Source organism: Tachysurus fulvidraco, chromosome 13 (assembly GCF_022655615.1).
Source record: "Tachysurus fulvidraco isolate hzauxx_2018 chromosome 13, HZAU_PFXX_2.0, whole genome shotgun sequence".
Classification (NCBI taxonomy): domain Eukaryota; kingdom Metazoa; phylum Chordata; class Actinopteri; order Siluriformes; family Bagridae; genus Tachysurus; species Tachysurus fulvidraco.
The window spans coordinates 27,285,134-27,300,183 of record NC_062530.1 but is presented as its reverse complement, the minus strand read 5'-3'; the positions used below and the strand labels follow the sequence as shown (position 1 = coordinate 27,300,183).

The following is a 15,050-nucleotide window of genomic DNA, read 5'->3' as shown; positions in this document are numbered from 1 at the left end:
CACCAGACCCACAGTTTTCTTAGAGGTGGGAGTATCCTTAGGGTAGTGGCCTTAGAGGTGGGAACATCATGATGTGGGAGTATTTTTCAGCATTCTGCACTGACAATCTTCATATAATTGAAAGAAAAGATGAATGGAAAAATATACAGAGACCCATCTACCAGGATGATAAAGAAACGAGGGTGGAGATTTCAGCAAGACAATGATCCCAAACACACAGCCAAGGAAACTCTCAACTGGTTTCAGAGACAGAAAATAAAGCTGCCAGAATGGCCCAGCCAATCAGCTGACTTGAATCCGATAAAAAGTTATGGTAAGAACTTAAGTTCAGAGTTCATAGAAGAGACCCGTGGAACCTTCAAAATTTAAAGTAGAATGTGTCAAAATCACACTTAAGCAATGCATGGGACTAGTTTCTCCATGCAGGAGGCGTCTTGAAGCCGTCATCAGTATCAAAGGTGTGTTTCTTGTGTCATTCCATCTAATAAAACATAACTTTTTTGTTTTGTTTTTTTGGGTTGTTATCGACTTCTGGTGAAAATTTCTTGTCAACAACACCTTTAGAAATATATTTACTGAGAAAAATGGTGACGTGTTTAGTATTTATTTTGCATGCTGTGTAAGACCTGAAACTAGCCCAAAGCCTCGAGAAAATTAAAACATCTAGACACAGTGTCTGCGTTTACATACTGTTTAAAAGTATTATTACTCTGTAATTATTAGTAGTAGTTCATCCTAATTTAAAATGCATGGAATTCAATGAAAAATATATGTAGTTGAAAAATAAATTGTCACATTCACACCCTGTTATTTATATTACTGCCACCAGGGTCTCTGCTTCACCTCTTTCCAGACCTTTGTGTTAGCCTTTATAACTAAACATTAATAATCTTGACTCTTTATGTTTTTCTCACACAGAATTGTTGATCAGTCCTTTCAGTCATTTGTGTTTTATTAACATGTCTTTCCTAACTAGTTAGATTTCCTGCTAGCATAAATGTGAACATTACCTGGTATAACCTTTACATTTAATCATCACAGCTATGTGTTGCTAGCTCACTAGTAGCTTTGAAATTTAACAACTAAACAACACTTTCTATTGAAGCTAAAAAGAACCTGAACTCTGAACCATTAGTAAAGTTATATCTGAGGCTGTGAGGAGAGAGAAATACCTTTCCATAGAGGATGGTCCACCTTTAAAGTTGAGTGGGAGTGGCAGTGATTGATCACTCTTCATAGACACACCACTGGGCACAGGGGAATCTGGTCTTTCATTTGTTCCACTAAAGAGTAGAGAGAAACATTTTTGGTAGTTTTATCTACATGATGTAATGATTCACATTTTCATGCACATATACTACGGTGACTGAGAAGTGAAAAACAAAATAAACTAGAAAACAAAATAACAAATGCAAAAACAAAGACAATTCAGACAAACCAAAAAAGTTAGGTATAGTTGTCGAATAGAATTTGTACTGCTGATTGGAAGAGACATCTGTCACTCAAGATATACAGGAAGTACAGCAGGCCGTAGAAAGTCGATGCTTCTTAGTGTGAGCACAGCTCTGCTCTTATAGCGTTACTTAATCTCATTAATCTGTAATAGTTTTGTCTTTGAAACATACCTGAGTTTTATACCTGTAGTTTTAGACATCGTAAACTAAACTTTATGTCATTACCTGCTATCAGCATATCATATGAATTCCTCAAATTAATTCCAAATGAAAAGTAAAGATTCACATTTTCATGCACATATTCTGCACAACCTGTTTTTTTATCCTGTACAGTACAATTTTCTGTATGTAATCTAGAATGTAAAAAGTTTGGGTAAGAATGGAGGGTCAGCCATTACGCTGCACCCCTAGATTAAAGATCAGGGTTAACTTAAAAAGTAAAAAGAAATGTAACTTTTCAGACATCTGATCAGTGATCAGTCTTAACCACTGAACCAGCAGACTATACACTAAATGTTAAAAAGGATAAAGACTCAATAGATGTGATGATTAATATGTGCTTATGAGCAGCCAATGGCCTCCCACAGCATTGTGGATGACCTCACACACACTCTTTACCCCACACACCCCTCACAGACACTCTTCACCCCACACACCCCTCACATACACTCTTCACCCCACACACCCCTCACACAAACTCTTCACCCCACACACCCCTCACACACACTCTTCACACCACACACCCCTCACACACACTCTTGACCAAACAGACCCCTCACACACACTCTTGACCCCACACACCCCTCACACACACTCTTCACCCCACACACCCCTCACACACACTCTTCACACCACACACCCCTCACACACACTCTTCACCACACACCACGCACACACAAACTCGTCACCCCACACACCCCGCTCACACTCTTCAACCCCACACACCCCTCACACAAACTATTTCACCTGACACACCCCCTCACACACACTCTTCACCCCACACAACCCCTCACAACACACTCTTCACCCCACACACACCCCTCACACACACTCTTCACCCCACACACCCCTCACACAAACTCTTCACCCCACACACCCCTCTCACACTCTTCACCCCACACACCCCTCACACAAACTTTTCACCTTACACACCCCTCACACACACTCTTTACCCCACACACCCCTCACACACACTCTTCACCCCACACACCCCTCACACACACTCTTTACCCCACACACCCCTCACATATACTCTTCACCCTACACACCCCTCACACACACTCTTCACCCCACACACCCCTCATACAAACTCTTCACCCCACATACCCCGCACACACACTCTTCACCCCACATACCCCTCACACACACTCTTGACCAAACAGACCCCTCACACACACTCTTGACCCCACACCCCCCTCACACACACTCTTCACCCCACACCCCTCACACAAACTCTTCAATGATCTGATTGGTTACAGAAGGATTTCTAAACTTCTGAATGTTCCAGTGAACATTATGTTGGGGCCATAATCCGGAAATGGAAAGAACATCATTTCACAATAAACCGGCCATGACCAAGTGCTCCTTGCAAGATTTCTGACAGAGGAGTGAAAAGAAATATCAGCAGAATTGTTCAAGAGCCAATGACAACTTGTGGAGAGCTTCAGAAAGACCTGAGATTAGCAGGTACGATTGTTTCAAAGAAAACAATAAGCAACTATTGGCCTGTATGCACTCTCACCACACAAAACTTCAACAAAAAATCATGTTGAAGTTTGTTTAAAGTTTGCCACACAACATTTAGACAAGGCTGTGAAATACTAACAGAATATATCTTTATGTTTTTCTCACACAGAATTGTTGATCAGTCCTTTCAGTCATTTGTGTTTTATTAACATGTCTTTCCTAACTAGTTAGATTTCCTGCTAGCATAAATGTGAACATTACCTGGTATAACCTTTACATTTAATCATCACCGCTATGTGTTGCTAGCTCACTAGTAGCTTTGAAATTTAACAACTAAACAACACTTTCTATTGAAGCTAAAAAGAACCTGAACTCTGGGAACCATTAGTAAAGTTATATCTGAGGCTGTGAGGAGAGAGAAATACCTTTCCATAGAGGATGTTCCACCTTTAAAGTTGAGTGGGAGTGGCAGTGATTGATCACTCTTCATAGACACACCACTGGGCACAGGGGAATCTGGTCTTTCATTTGTTCCACTAAAGAGTAGAGAGAAACATTTTTGGTAGTTTTATCTACATGATATAATGATTCACATTTTCATGCACATATACTACAGTGACTGAGAAGTGAAAAACAAAATAAACTAGAAAACAAAATAACAAATGCAAAAACACAGACAATTCAGACAAACCAAAAAAGTTAGGTATAGTTGTCGAATAGAATTCGTACTGCTGATTGGAAGAGACATCTGTCACTCAAGATATACAGGAAGTACAGCAGGCTGTAGAAAGTCAATTCTTCTGAGTATGAGCACAGCTCTGCTCTTATAGCATTACTTACACTGTTTAATCTGTAATAGTTTTGTCTTTGAAACATAGCTGGGTTCTATATGTGTAGTTTTAGACATCGTAAACTAAACTTTATATCATTATCTGCTATCAGCATATCATATGAATTCCTCAAATTAATTCCAAATGAAAAGTAAAGATTCACATTTTCATGCACATACACTGCATAACCTGTTTTTTTATCCTGTACAGTACAATTTTTCTGTATGTAATCTAGACTGTAAAAAGTTTGGGTAAGAATGGAGGGTCAGCCATTACGCTGCACCCCTAGATTAAAGATCAGGGTTAAGTTAAAAAGTAAAAAGAAATGTAACTTTTCAGACATCTGATCAGTGATCAGTCTTAACCACTGAACCAGCAGACTATACACTAAATGTTAAAAAGGATAAAGACTCAATAGATGTGATGATTAATATGTGCTTATGAGCAGCCAATGGCCTCCCACAGCATTGTGGATGACCTCACACACACTCTTTATCCCACACACCCCTCACAGACACTCTTCACCCCACACACCCCTCACACACACTCTTTACCCCACACACCCCTCACATACACTCTTTACCCCACACACCCCTCACACAAACTCTTCACCCCACACACCCCTCACACACACTCTTCACACCACACACCCCTCACACACACTCTTGACCAAACAGACCCCTCACACACACTCTTGACCCCACACACCCCTCACACACACTCTTCACCCCACACACCCCTCACACAAACTCTTCAATGATCTGATTGGTTACAGAAGGATTTCTAAACTTCTGAATGTTCCAGTGAACATTATGTTGGGGCCATAATCCGGAAATGGAAAGAACATCATTTCACAATAAACCGGCCATGACCAGATGCTCCTCTCAAGATTTCTGACAGAGGAGTGAAAAAAAATATCAGCAGAATTGTTCAAGAGCCAATGACAACTTGTGGAGAGCTTCAGAAAGACCTGAGATTAGCAGGTACAATTGTTTCAAAGAAAACAATAAGCAACTATTGGCCTGTATGCACTCTCACCACACAAGACTTCAACAAAAAATCATGTTGAAGTTTGTTTAAAGTTTGCCACACAACATTTAGACAAGGCTGTGAAATAATAACAGAATATAGTCTGGTCAAATAAGACCAAAACCGAATTCTTCGGATGTCATAATACACCATGTTTGGAGGTCACATGGCACTGCACATCACCCCAAAAACACCAGACCAACAGTGAGGCTTTGAGGTGGGAACATCATGATGTGGGAGTGTTGTTCAGCATTCGGCACTGACAATCTTCATATAATTGAAAGAAAAGATGAATGGAAAAATATACAGAGACCCATCTACCAGGATGATAAAGAAACGAGGGTGGAGATTTCAGCAAGACAATGGTCCCAAACACACAGCCAAGGAAACTCTCAACTGGTTTCAGAGACAGAAAATGAAGCTGCCAGAATGGCCCAGCCAATCAGCTGTCTGGAATCCGATAAAAAAGCTATGGTAAGAACTTAAGATCAGAGTTCATAGAAGAGACCCGTGGAACCTTCAAGATTTAAAGTAGAATGTGCCAAAATCACACTTGAGCAATGCTCTAGAAAATGAAAACATCTAGACACAGTGTCTGCGTTTACATTCTCTTTAAATGCATTATTACTCTGTAATTATTAGTAGTTCATCCTAATTTAAAATGCATGGAATTCAATGATAAATATATGTAGTTGAAAAATAGATTGTCACATTCACACCCTGTTATTTATATTACTGCCACCAGGAGTCTCTGCTTCACCATTTTCCAGACCTTTGTGTTAGCCTTTATAACTAAACATTAATAATCTTGACTCTTTATGTTTTTCTCACACAGAATTGTTGATCAGTCCTTTCAGTCATTTGTGTTTTATAAACATGTCTTTCCTAACTAGTTAGATTTCCTGCTAGCATAAATGTGAACATTACCTGCGATAACCTTTACATTTAATCATCACAGCTATGTGTTGCTAGCTCACTAGTAGCTTTGAAATTTAACAAATAAACAACACTTTATATTGAAGCTAAAACAAACTTGAACTCAGGGAACCATTAGTAAAGTTATATCTGAGACTGTGAGGAGAGAGAAATACCTTTCCATAGTGGTTGTTCCACCTGTAAAGTTGAGTGGGAGTGGCAGTGATTGATCACTCTTCATAGACACACCGCTGGGCACAGGGGAATCTGGTCTTTCCTTTGTTCCACTAAAGAATAAAGAGAAACATTTTTGGTAGTTTTATCTACATGATGTAATGATTCAAATTTTTATGCACATACACTATGGTGAATGAGAAGTGAAAAACAAAATAAACTAGAAAACAAAATAACAAATGCAAAAACAAAGACAATTCAGACAAACCAAAAAAGTTAGGTATAGTTGTCGAATAGAATTTGTACTGCTGATTGGAAGAGACATCTGTCACTCAAGATATACAGGAAGTACAGCAGGCCGTAGAAAGTCGATGCTTCTTAGTGTGAGCACAGCTCTGCTCTTATAGCGTTACTTAATCTCATTAATCTGTAATAGTTTTGTCTTTGAAACATACCTGAGTTTTATACCTGTAGTTTTAGACATCGTAAACTAAACTTTGTCATTACCTGCTATCAGCATATCATATGAATTCCTCAAATTAATTCCAAATGAAAAGTAAAGATTCACATTTTCATGCACATACACTGCACAACCTGTTTTTTTATCCTGTACAGTACAATTTTCTGTATGTAATCTAGAATGTAAAAAGTTTGGGTAAGAATGGAGGGTCAGCCATTACGCTGCACCCCTAGATTAAAGATCAGGGTTAAGTTAAAAAGTAAAAAGAAATGTAACTTTTCAGACATCTGATCAGTGATCAGTCTTAACCACTGAACCAGCAGACTATACACTAAATGTTAAAAAGGATAAAGACTCAATAGATGTGATGATTAATATGTGCTTATGAGCAGCCAATGGCCTCCCACAGTATTGTGGATGACCTCACACGCCCCTCACACACAATCTTTACCCCACACACCCCTCACACACACTCTTCACCCCACACACACACACTCTTCACCCCACACACCCCTCACATACACTCTTTACCCCACACACCCCTCACATACACTCTTCACCCCACACACCCCTCACACACACTCTTGACCTCACAGATCCCTCACACACACTCTTGACTCCACACACCCCTCACACACACACTCTTCACTCCACACACCCCTTACACACACTCTTCACCCCACACACCCCTCACACAAACTCTTCAATGATCTGATTGGTTACAGAAGGATTTCTAAACTTCTGAATGTTCCAGTGAACATTATGTTGGGGCCATATTCCGGAAATGGAAAGAACATCATTTCACAATAAACCGGCCATGACCAAGTGCTCCTTGCAAGATTTCTGACAGAGGAGTGAAAAGAAATATCAGCAGAATTGTTCAAGAGCCAATGACAACTTGTGGAGAGCTTCAGAAAGACCCGAGATTAGCAGGTACAATTGTTTCAAAGAAAACAATAAGCAACTATTGGCCTGTATGCACTCTCACCACACAAGACTTCACTGCTGAAGAAAAATCATGTTGAAGTTTGTTTAAAGTTTGCCGCACAACATTTATTCAAGCCTGTGAAATACTGAGAGAATATAGTCTGGTCAAATAAGACCAAAACCGAATTCTTTGGATGTCATAATACACCATGTTTGGAGGTCACATGGCACTGCACATCCCCCCAAAAACACCAGACCAACAGTGAGGCTTATAGGTGGGAACATCATGATGTGGGAGTATTGTTCAGCATTCGGCACTGACAATCTTCATATAATTGAAAGAAAAGATGAATGGAAAAATATACAGAGACCCATCTACCAGGATGATAAAGAAACGAGGGTGGAGATTTCAGCAAGACAATGGTCCCAAACACACAGCCAAGGAAACTCTCAACTGGTTTCAGAGACAGAAAATGAAGCTGCCAGAATGGCCCAGCCAATCAGCTGTCTTGAATCCGATAAAAAAGCTATGGTAAGAACTTAAGATCAGAGTTCATAGAAGAGACCCGTGGAACCTTCAAGATTTAAAGTAGAATGTGCCAAAATCACACTTGAGCAATGCTCTAGAAAATGAAAACATCTAGACACAGTGTCTGCGTTTACATTCTCTTTAAATGCATTATTACTCTGTAATTATTAGTAGTTCATCCTAATTTAAAATGCATGGAATTCAATGATAAATATATGTAGTTGAAAAATAGATTGTCACATTCACACCCTGTTATTTATATTACTGCCACCAGGAGTCTCTGCTTCACCATTTTCCAGACCTTTGTGTTAGCCTTTATAACTAAACATTAATAATCTTGACTCTTTATGTTTTTCTCACACAGAATTGTTGATCAGTCCTTTCAGTCATTTGTGTTTTATAAACATGTCTTTCCTAACTAGTTAGATTTCCTGCTAGCATAAATGTGAACATTACCTGCGATAACCTTTACATTTAATCATCACAGCTATGTGTTGCTAGCTCACTAGTAGCTTTGAAATTTAACAAATAAACAACACTTTCTATTGAAGCTAAAACAAACTTGAACTCAGGGAACCATTAGTAAAGTTATATCTGAGGCTGTGAGGAGAGAGAAATACCTTTCCATAGAGGATGGTCCACCTTTAAAGTTGAGTGGGAGTGGCAGTGATTGATCACTCTTCATAGACACACCGCTGGGCACAGGGGAATCTGGTCTTTCCTTTGTTCCACTAAAGAATAAAGAGAAACATTTTTGGTAGTTTTATCTACATGATGTAATGATTCAAATTTTTATGCACATACACTATGGTGAATGAGAAGTGAAAAACAAAATAAACTAGAAAACAAAATAACAAATGCAAAAACAAAGACAATTCAGACAAACCAAAAAAGTTAGGTATAGTTGTCGAATAGAATTTGTACTGCTGATTGGAAGAGACATCTGTCACTCAAGATATACAGGAAGTACAGCAGGCCGTAGAAAGTCGATGCTTCTTAGTGTGAGCACAGCTCTGCTCTTATAGCGTTACTTAATCTCATTAATCTGTAATAGTTTTGTCTTTGAAACATACCTGAGTTTTATACCTGTAGTTTTAGACATCGTAAACTAAACTTTATGTCATTACCTGCTATCAGCATATCATATGAATTCCTCAAATTAATTCCAAATGAAAAGTAAAGATTCACATTTTCATGCACATATTCTGCACAACCTGTTTTTTTATCCTGTACAGTACAATTTTCTGTATGTAATCTAGAATGTAAAAAGTTTGGGTAAGAATGGAGGGTCAGCCATTACGCTGCACCCCTAGATTAAAGATCAGGGTTAAGTTAAAAAGTAAAAAGAAATGTAACTTTTCAGACATCTGATCAGTGATCAGTCTTAACCACTGAACCAGCAGACTATACACTAAATGTTAAAAAGGATAAAGACTCAATAGATGTGATGATTAATATGTGCTTATGAGCAGCCAATGGCCTCCCACAGTATTGTGGATGACCTCACACGCCCCTCACACACAATCTTTACCCCACACACCCCTCACACACACTCTTCACCCCACACACACACACTCTTCACCCCACACACCCCTCACATACACTCTTTACCCCACACACCCCTCACATACACTCTTCACCCCACACACCCCTCACACACACTCTTGACCTCACAGATCCCTCACACACACTCTTGACCCCACACACCCCTCACACACACACTCTTCACTCCACACACCCCTTACACACACTCTTCACCCCACACACCCCTCACACAAACTCTTCAATGATCTGATTGGTTACAGAAGGATTTCTAAACTTCTGAATGTTCCAGTGAACATTATGTTGGGGCCATATTCCGGAAATGGAAAGAACATCATTTCACAATAAACCGGCCATGACCAAGTGCTCCTTGCAAGATTTCTGACAGAGGAGTGAAAAGAAATATCAGCAGAATTGTTCAAGAGCCAATGACAACTTGTGGAGAGCTTCAGAAAGACCCGAGATTAGCAGGTACAATTGTTTCAAAGAAAACAATAAGCAACTATTGGCCTGTATGCACTCTCACCACACAAGACTTCACTGCTGAAGAAAAATCATGTTGAAGTTTGTTTAAAGTTTGCCGCACAACATTTATTCAAGCCTGTGAAATACTGAGAGAATATAGTCTGGTCAAATAAGACCAAAACTGAATTCTTTGGATGTCATAATACACCATGTTTGGAGGTCACATGGCACTGCACATCCCCCCAAAAACACCAGACCAACAGTGAGGCTTATAGGTGGGAACATCATGATGTGGGAGTATTGTTCAGCATTCGGCACTGACAATCTTCATATAATTGAAAGAAAAGATGAATGGAAAAATATACAGAGACCCATCTACCAGGATGATAAAGAAACAAGGGTGGAGATTTCAGCAAGACAATGATCCCAAACACACAGCCAACTCTCAACTGGTTTCAGAGACAGAAAATAAAGCTGCTAGAATGGCCCAGCCAATCAGCTGACTTGAATCCAATAAAAAAGCTATGGTAAGAACTTAAAATCAGAGTTCATAGAAGAGACCCGTGGAACCTTCAAGATTTAACGTACAATGTGCCAAAATCACACATATCACACACAGCAATGCATGGGACACAGGGACATGGGGCACAGCAATGCATGAGTTTCTCCATGCAGGAGGTGTCTTGAAGCCGTCATCAGTATCAAAGGTGTGTTTCTTGAGTCATTCCATCTGATAAAACATAACTTTTTTGTTTGCTTTTTGGGTTGTTACCGACTTCTGGTGAAAATTTCTTGTCAACAACACCTTTAGAAATATATTTACTTAGAAAAATGGTGACATGTTAAGTATTTATTTTGAATTAAATTTAACACTGAATTGTTGATCAGTCCTTTCAGTCATTTGTGTTTTATTAACATGTCTTTCCTAACTAGTTAGATTTCCTGCTAGCATAAATGTGAACATTACCTGCGATAACCTTTACATGTAATCATCACTGCTATATGTTGCTAGCTCACTAGTAGCTTTGAAATTTAACAACTAAACAACACTTTATATTGAAGCTAAAACAAACTTGAACTCAGGGAACCATTAGTAAAGTTATATCTGAGGCTGTGAGGAGAGAGAAATACCTTTCCATAGAGGATGTTCCACCTGTAAAGTTGAGTGGTCGTGGCAGTGATTGATCACTCTTCATAGACACACCACTGGGCACAGGGGAATCTGGTCTTTCCTTTGTTCCACTAAAGAGTAAAGAGAAACATTTTTGGTAGTTTTATCTACATGATATAATGATTCACATTTTCATGCACATATACTACGGTGACTGAGAAGTGAAAAACAAAATAAACTAGAAAACAAAATAACAAATGCAAAAGCACAGACAATTCAGACAAATCAAAAAAGTTAGGTATAGTTGTCGAATAGAATTCTTACTGCTGATTGGAAAAGACATCTGTCACTCAAGATATACATGGAGTAAAAAAGTGAACACAGATCTCCACAAATGTACAGGAAGTAAAGTTTGATAAACAATTTCCTATTTGTATATCGTAACTGACAGATGTCTCATCCAATCAGCAGTAAGATTTCCATTCATAAACTATACCTACTTTTTCTGTTTAGTCTGAATTGTTGTGTTTTCAGTTTTGTTATTCTGCACAATTTTGATGGAAAACAGTGTCAGAGAGAGAGAGAGAGACAGAGAGAGAGAGACAGAGACAGAGACAGAGAGAGAGAGAGAGAGAGACAGAGGGAGAGAAGTTTGTCTTTGTCCTTTTGCCTGTTAAAAGCCCAAGTGAATGAACAAATTACACATTTTCGCTTTTATTACATTTTAGCAATTTGAACAATTTTTCAGGAAAAGGGGTTTGTATTAGTTAGAGAAATATTTAATAAACTATAAAAACATTTGCATCCTTACCTCTTGTGTTGCTTCTCTTGTCGACTCATTTCAGAGGATTGGAGTTTCTCACACTCCCGTGACATTATAACAAACAGTCAGATGTTTTTATCTTATAAACATAACTTGATCCTGGTAAGAAAAGAACAGAAGAATGTGAAATTATGTTTCTGTTGCATGAATTAATATTTAACCTGACTTACAACATAAAATAATGCTTTCAAGATTCTGTAAATTATCACTGATATACTGACCATTTTCTCTCCAACAGGCTCTGGTTAGTGGAATATGAGCTTAAATTATATGGAAGTTTATATAATTAAACGTATGTAAACAGAAAAAATCAAATCTCACAGTAATCTGGAATCTTTTATTACAATAAAATAACTGCTGTGAATCAGTAACTGATAACTGAAACTGATTTTGTGATATTAAACCGTAACAAAGCTTATAAGAAAATAGAATTTCGGACTGTATAAAGAATAGCACAAAACCTCTACAGAGTGTTAAACAAGCAATGATTTTTTATTACTGACAGCATTAAATGTGTAAAGATGTAAAATGTGTCTTATACTGTGGATTTTTTTGGGGGGCTCTCTCGCCATGATGGCGCTCCTGTTTCTAGATACACTGATTAATTCGGTTTGGGAGAAGAAGTGACAGTGTAGCTGAAGAAGAGAGAGGAGTCTGAGCTAGAGGTAGCCGAGCTGAAGAGGTTGAGGTTCTCTTTGGGAGTGACAAGATTGGACAGGATTAGGAACGAGTACATCAGTGGGACAGCTCATGATGGACGTTTGGGAGACAAAGTTAAGGAGGCCAGAGTAAGATGGTTTGGACATGTTCAGAGGAGGGAGAGTGAGTATATTAGTAGGAGAATTTTGGAAATGGAGCTGCCAGACAGGAGGCAAAGAGGAAGGCCAAAGATGAGGTATATGGATGTAATTAATGAGGATATAAAGCTAGTGGGTGCAAGTGTTGAGGATGCAGAAGATGGGGATAGGTGGAGAGGGATGATTCGCTGTGGCGAGCCCTGAAGGGAAAAGCCGAAAGAAGAAGAAGATGAAGAAGAGGGAGAAGAGATAAAAGCTGCACAAGCAGAATGTTCTTTTATGAATTTACTTCACTTAAGGAAATATTTAATGAGATTATGCCTGAAAAGGTTTTGGATTTTTTTATCGTATGTTAATTTAAAAAAAACAATTGTTTAATATGACTTGCTGTTTATATTTGTTTTGTTTTTATTGTATTTATATGATATTTGTGTTTTTGTAATTGAATTTTTGCCATGAAAATACCTTTGGTTGCTGACATGACATCAAATAAAATAATCTGAATCTGAATCTGTTTGTAGATTCCCGAGTGACAAACAGAGATGTCTGTCATGGACAATAGCACTCAGTCGTGAAATTGACTGGTTGTCTGTGCCTTTCATAAGTTCAGACAAGACCATGTCGAAAAGGTTCATACTATGCAACTGCAGAGCAAAAGTCTACGGAAGAAACTGTGCAAGGTTGTGTTTTTGTTCCAGGGACAATAAATAAACCAATACATAGTTTAAATGAACATGTATAGTCACACCATTGTAGCAGTGTTGCATGCAGTAGGCTTTAAGGTAAGTAGTGATTGTTCATATGAAGTTTACTCAAGTGGAAGAATGTAAGTAATAAACTGACACCTACTAGCACTATGCATTATATTGTGAAAAAGTAGATTATCTTCATATCAAAACCTTAAATTTTCTCTGGACTCAATGATAAATACATGTCAGACTGTTGGAACGAACCAAAAAAAAACGATTTATGGTGATTTTATATCATTGCCTACATTGACGCTGATGCATTAAAGAGGAGGGGGTCACCCGTACCAAGATGGCGGCATTCTTTTGACGCATTCTTTCCAATTAACTGCCGTAGCCAAGGTAGTTAGTGTACAGTATTTATGGCACACACGCACACTAGCACACACACGCAAGGTCTCTCCCTCCCCCTCCCTCTGTGCCGAGCGCGCTACGTTTGGCGCGCAGTCTCTGCCGCGCATGCGCGCTCTTGCTCGCTCGCTCTTGATTCCGGGAGATTGTATCTAATTTGCGGGCATCAGGGAGCCGCTATCAATATGCGGGAAACTACCGGAACATACTTGGATGGTTATATTTTACACTACGATGGTTTTAATTCTCTGACATTTCATTTTAAAATGGCGTAGTGTGTGTGTGTGTGTGTGTGTGTGTGTGTGTGTGTGTGTGTGTGTGTGTGTGTGTGTGTGTGTGTGTGTGTGTGTGTGTGTGTGTGTGTGTGTTACAAACAGGAAGCACCCCGGATTTTCTGCTTATTGTATTTGTTGGAGAGAAAGAAGATGAGATATTATAAATATGTCAGGAAATATTATAATGAATATGAATATTATTCCCTCTCTAACAAACTCCTGTAAACTTTACACACGTGTAAGAAACACCACATGACACACAGGGTCTGTTCACAATAAGGATAAGATGCTGCGTCACACCGTAATACCCGATAAAGAGAGCAATAAAGTGTACTAAATAATCTTAAAATTCACATATTACAGCTTTATAATCATGTACTCACTGTGATCTTTCATGAAAGAGCTTCGGTTTTTTCTCGTCACAAAATCGACCTGCCGACTTTCACTTTCACTTAAAACGGATATCAAAGGAGAAAAGGTGGAGTTTAAAATACAGTCTCTCTCTCTCTCTCTCTCTCTCTCTCTCTCTCTCTCTCTCTCTCTCTCTCACGCACACACACACACTCACACATACTCTCTTAGTTTAAAGTAATTTCATTGTTTCATTGAATGTTTTTATATGGCTGGAAAGAGTGCTGAAAACGTATACCTATGTATAAGTAAAGATAATGTGGCCAAATGTTTGGATGTGAAAATGAACATTTAAAACTTTAAAAAATGGGGGGCGGGGGGGGGGGGCATTTGGCTTATCTTACTCACCTGTTTGTCAGTGGGTTAATTATTATGTGTATTTATTTCCTCCGTGTTGTGGTTACATTTGCAGAGTCCTCATTCTTTTGTCAGCTTCAATGTTTTAGTTCCTGTTCATTCATTCATTTTCGACCGCTTATCCGAACTACCTCGGGTCACGGGGAGCCTGTGCCTATCTCAGGCGTC

At 38.9% G+C, this 15,050-nt stretch overlaps 1 protein-coding gene across 1 annotated transcript in view; it reads right to left on the bottom strand.

Moving 5' to 3' along the window:
* LOC113657299 overlaps nucleotides 1–14,649 on the bottom strand; it is a 1,727,325-nt gene extending 1,712,676 nt beyond the window's left edge. The window contains exons 1-7 of the mRNA XM_047822072.1: nucleotides 14,498–14,649; nucleotides 11,934–12,044; nucleotides 11,143–11,253; nucleotides 8,625–8,735; nucleotides 6,091–6,201; nucleotides 3,566–3,676; nucleotides 1,173–1,283 (exon numbers count right to left, since the gene is read on the bottom strand). Coding sequence (XP_047678028.1) covers nucleotides 1,173–1,283; nucleotides 3,566–3,676; nucleotides 6,091–6,201; nucleotides 8,625–8,735; nucleotides 11,143–11,253; nucleotides 11,934–11,998 — 620 coding nt within the window. The 5' untranslated portion in view covers nucleotides 11,999–12,044; nucleotides 14,498–14,649. The remainder of the gene's footprint in view (nucleotides 1–1,172; nucleotides 1,284–3,565; nucleotides 3,677–6,090; nucleotides 6,202–8,624; nucleotides 8,736–11,142; nucleotides 11,254–11,933; nucleotides 12,045–14,497) is intronic.
* Between the last annotated feature and the right edge of the window lie 401 nt (nucleotides 14,650–15,050).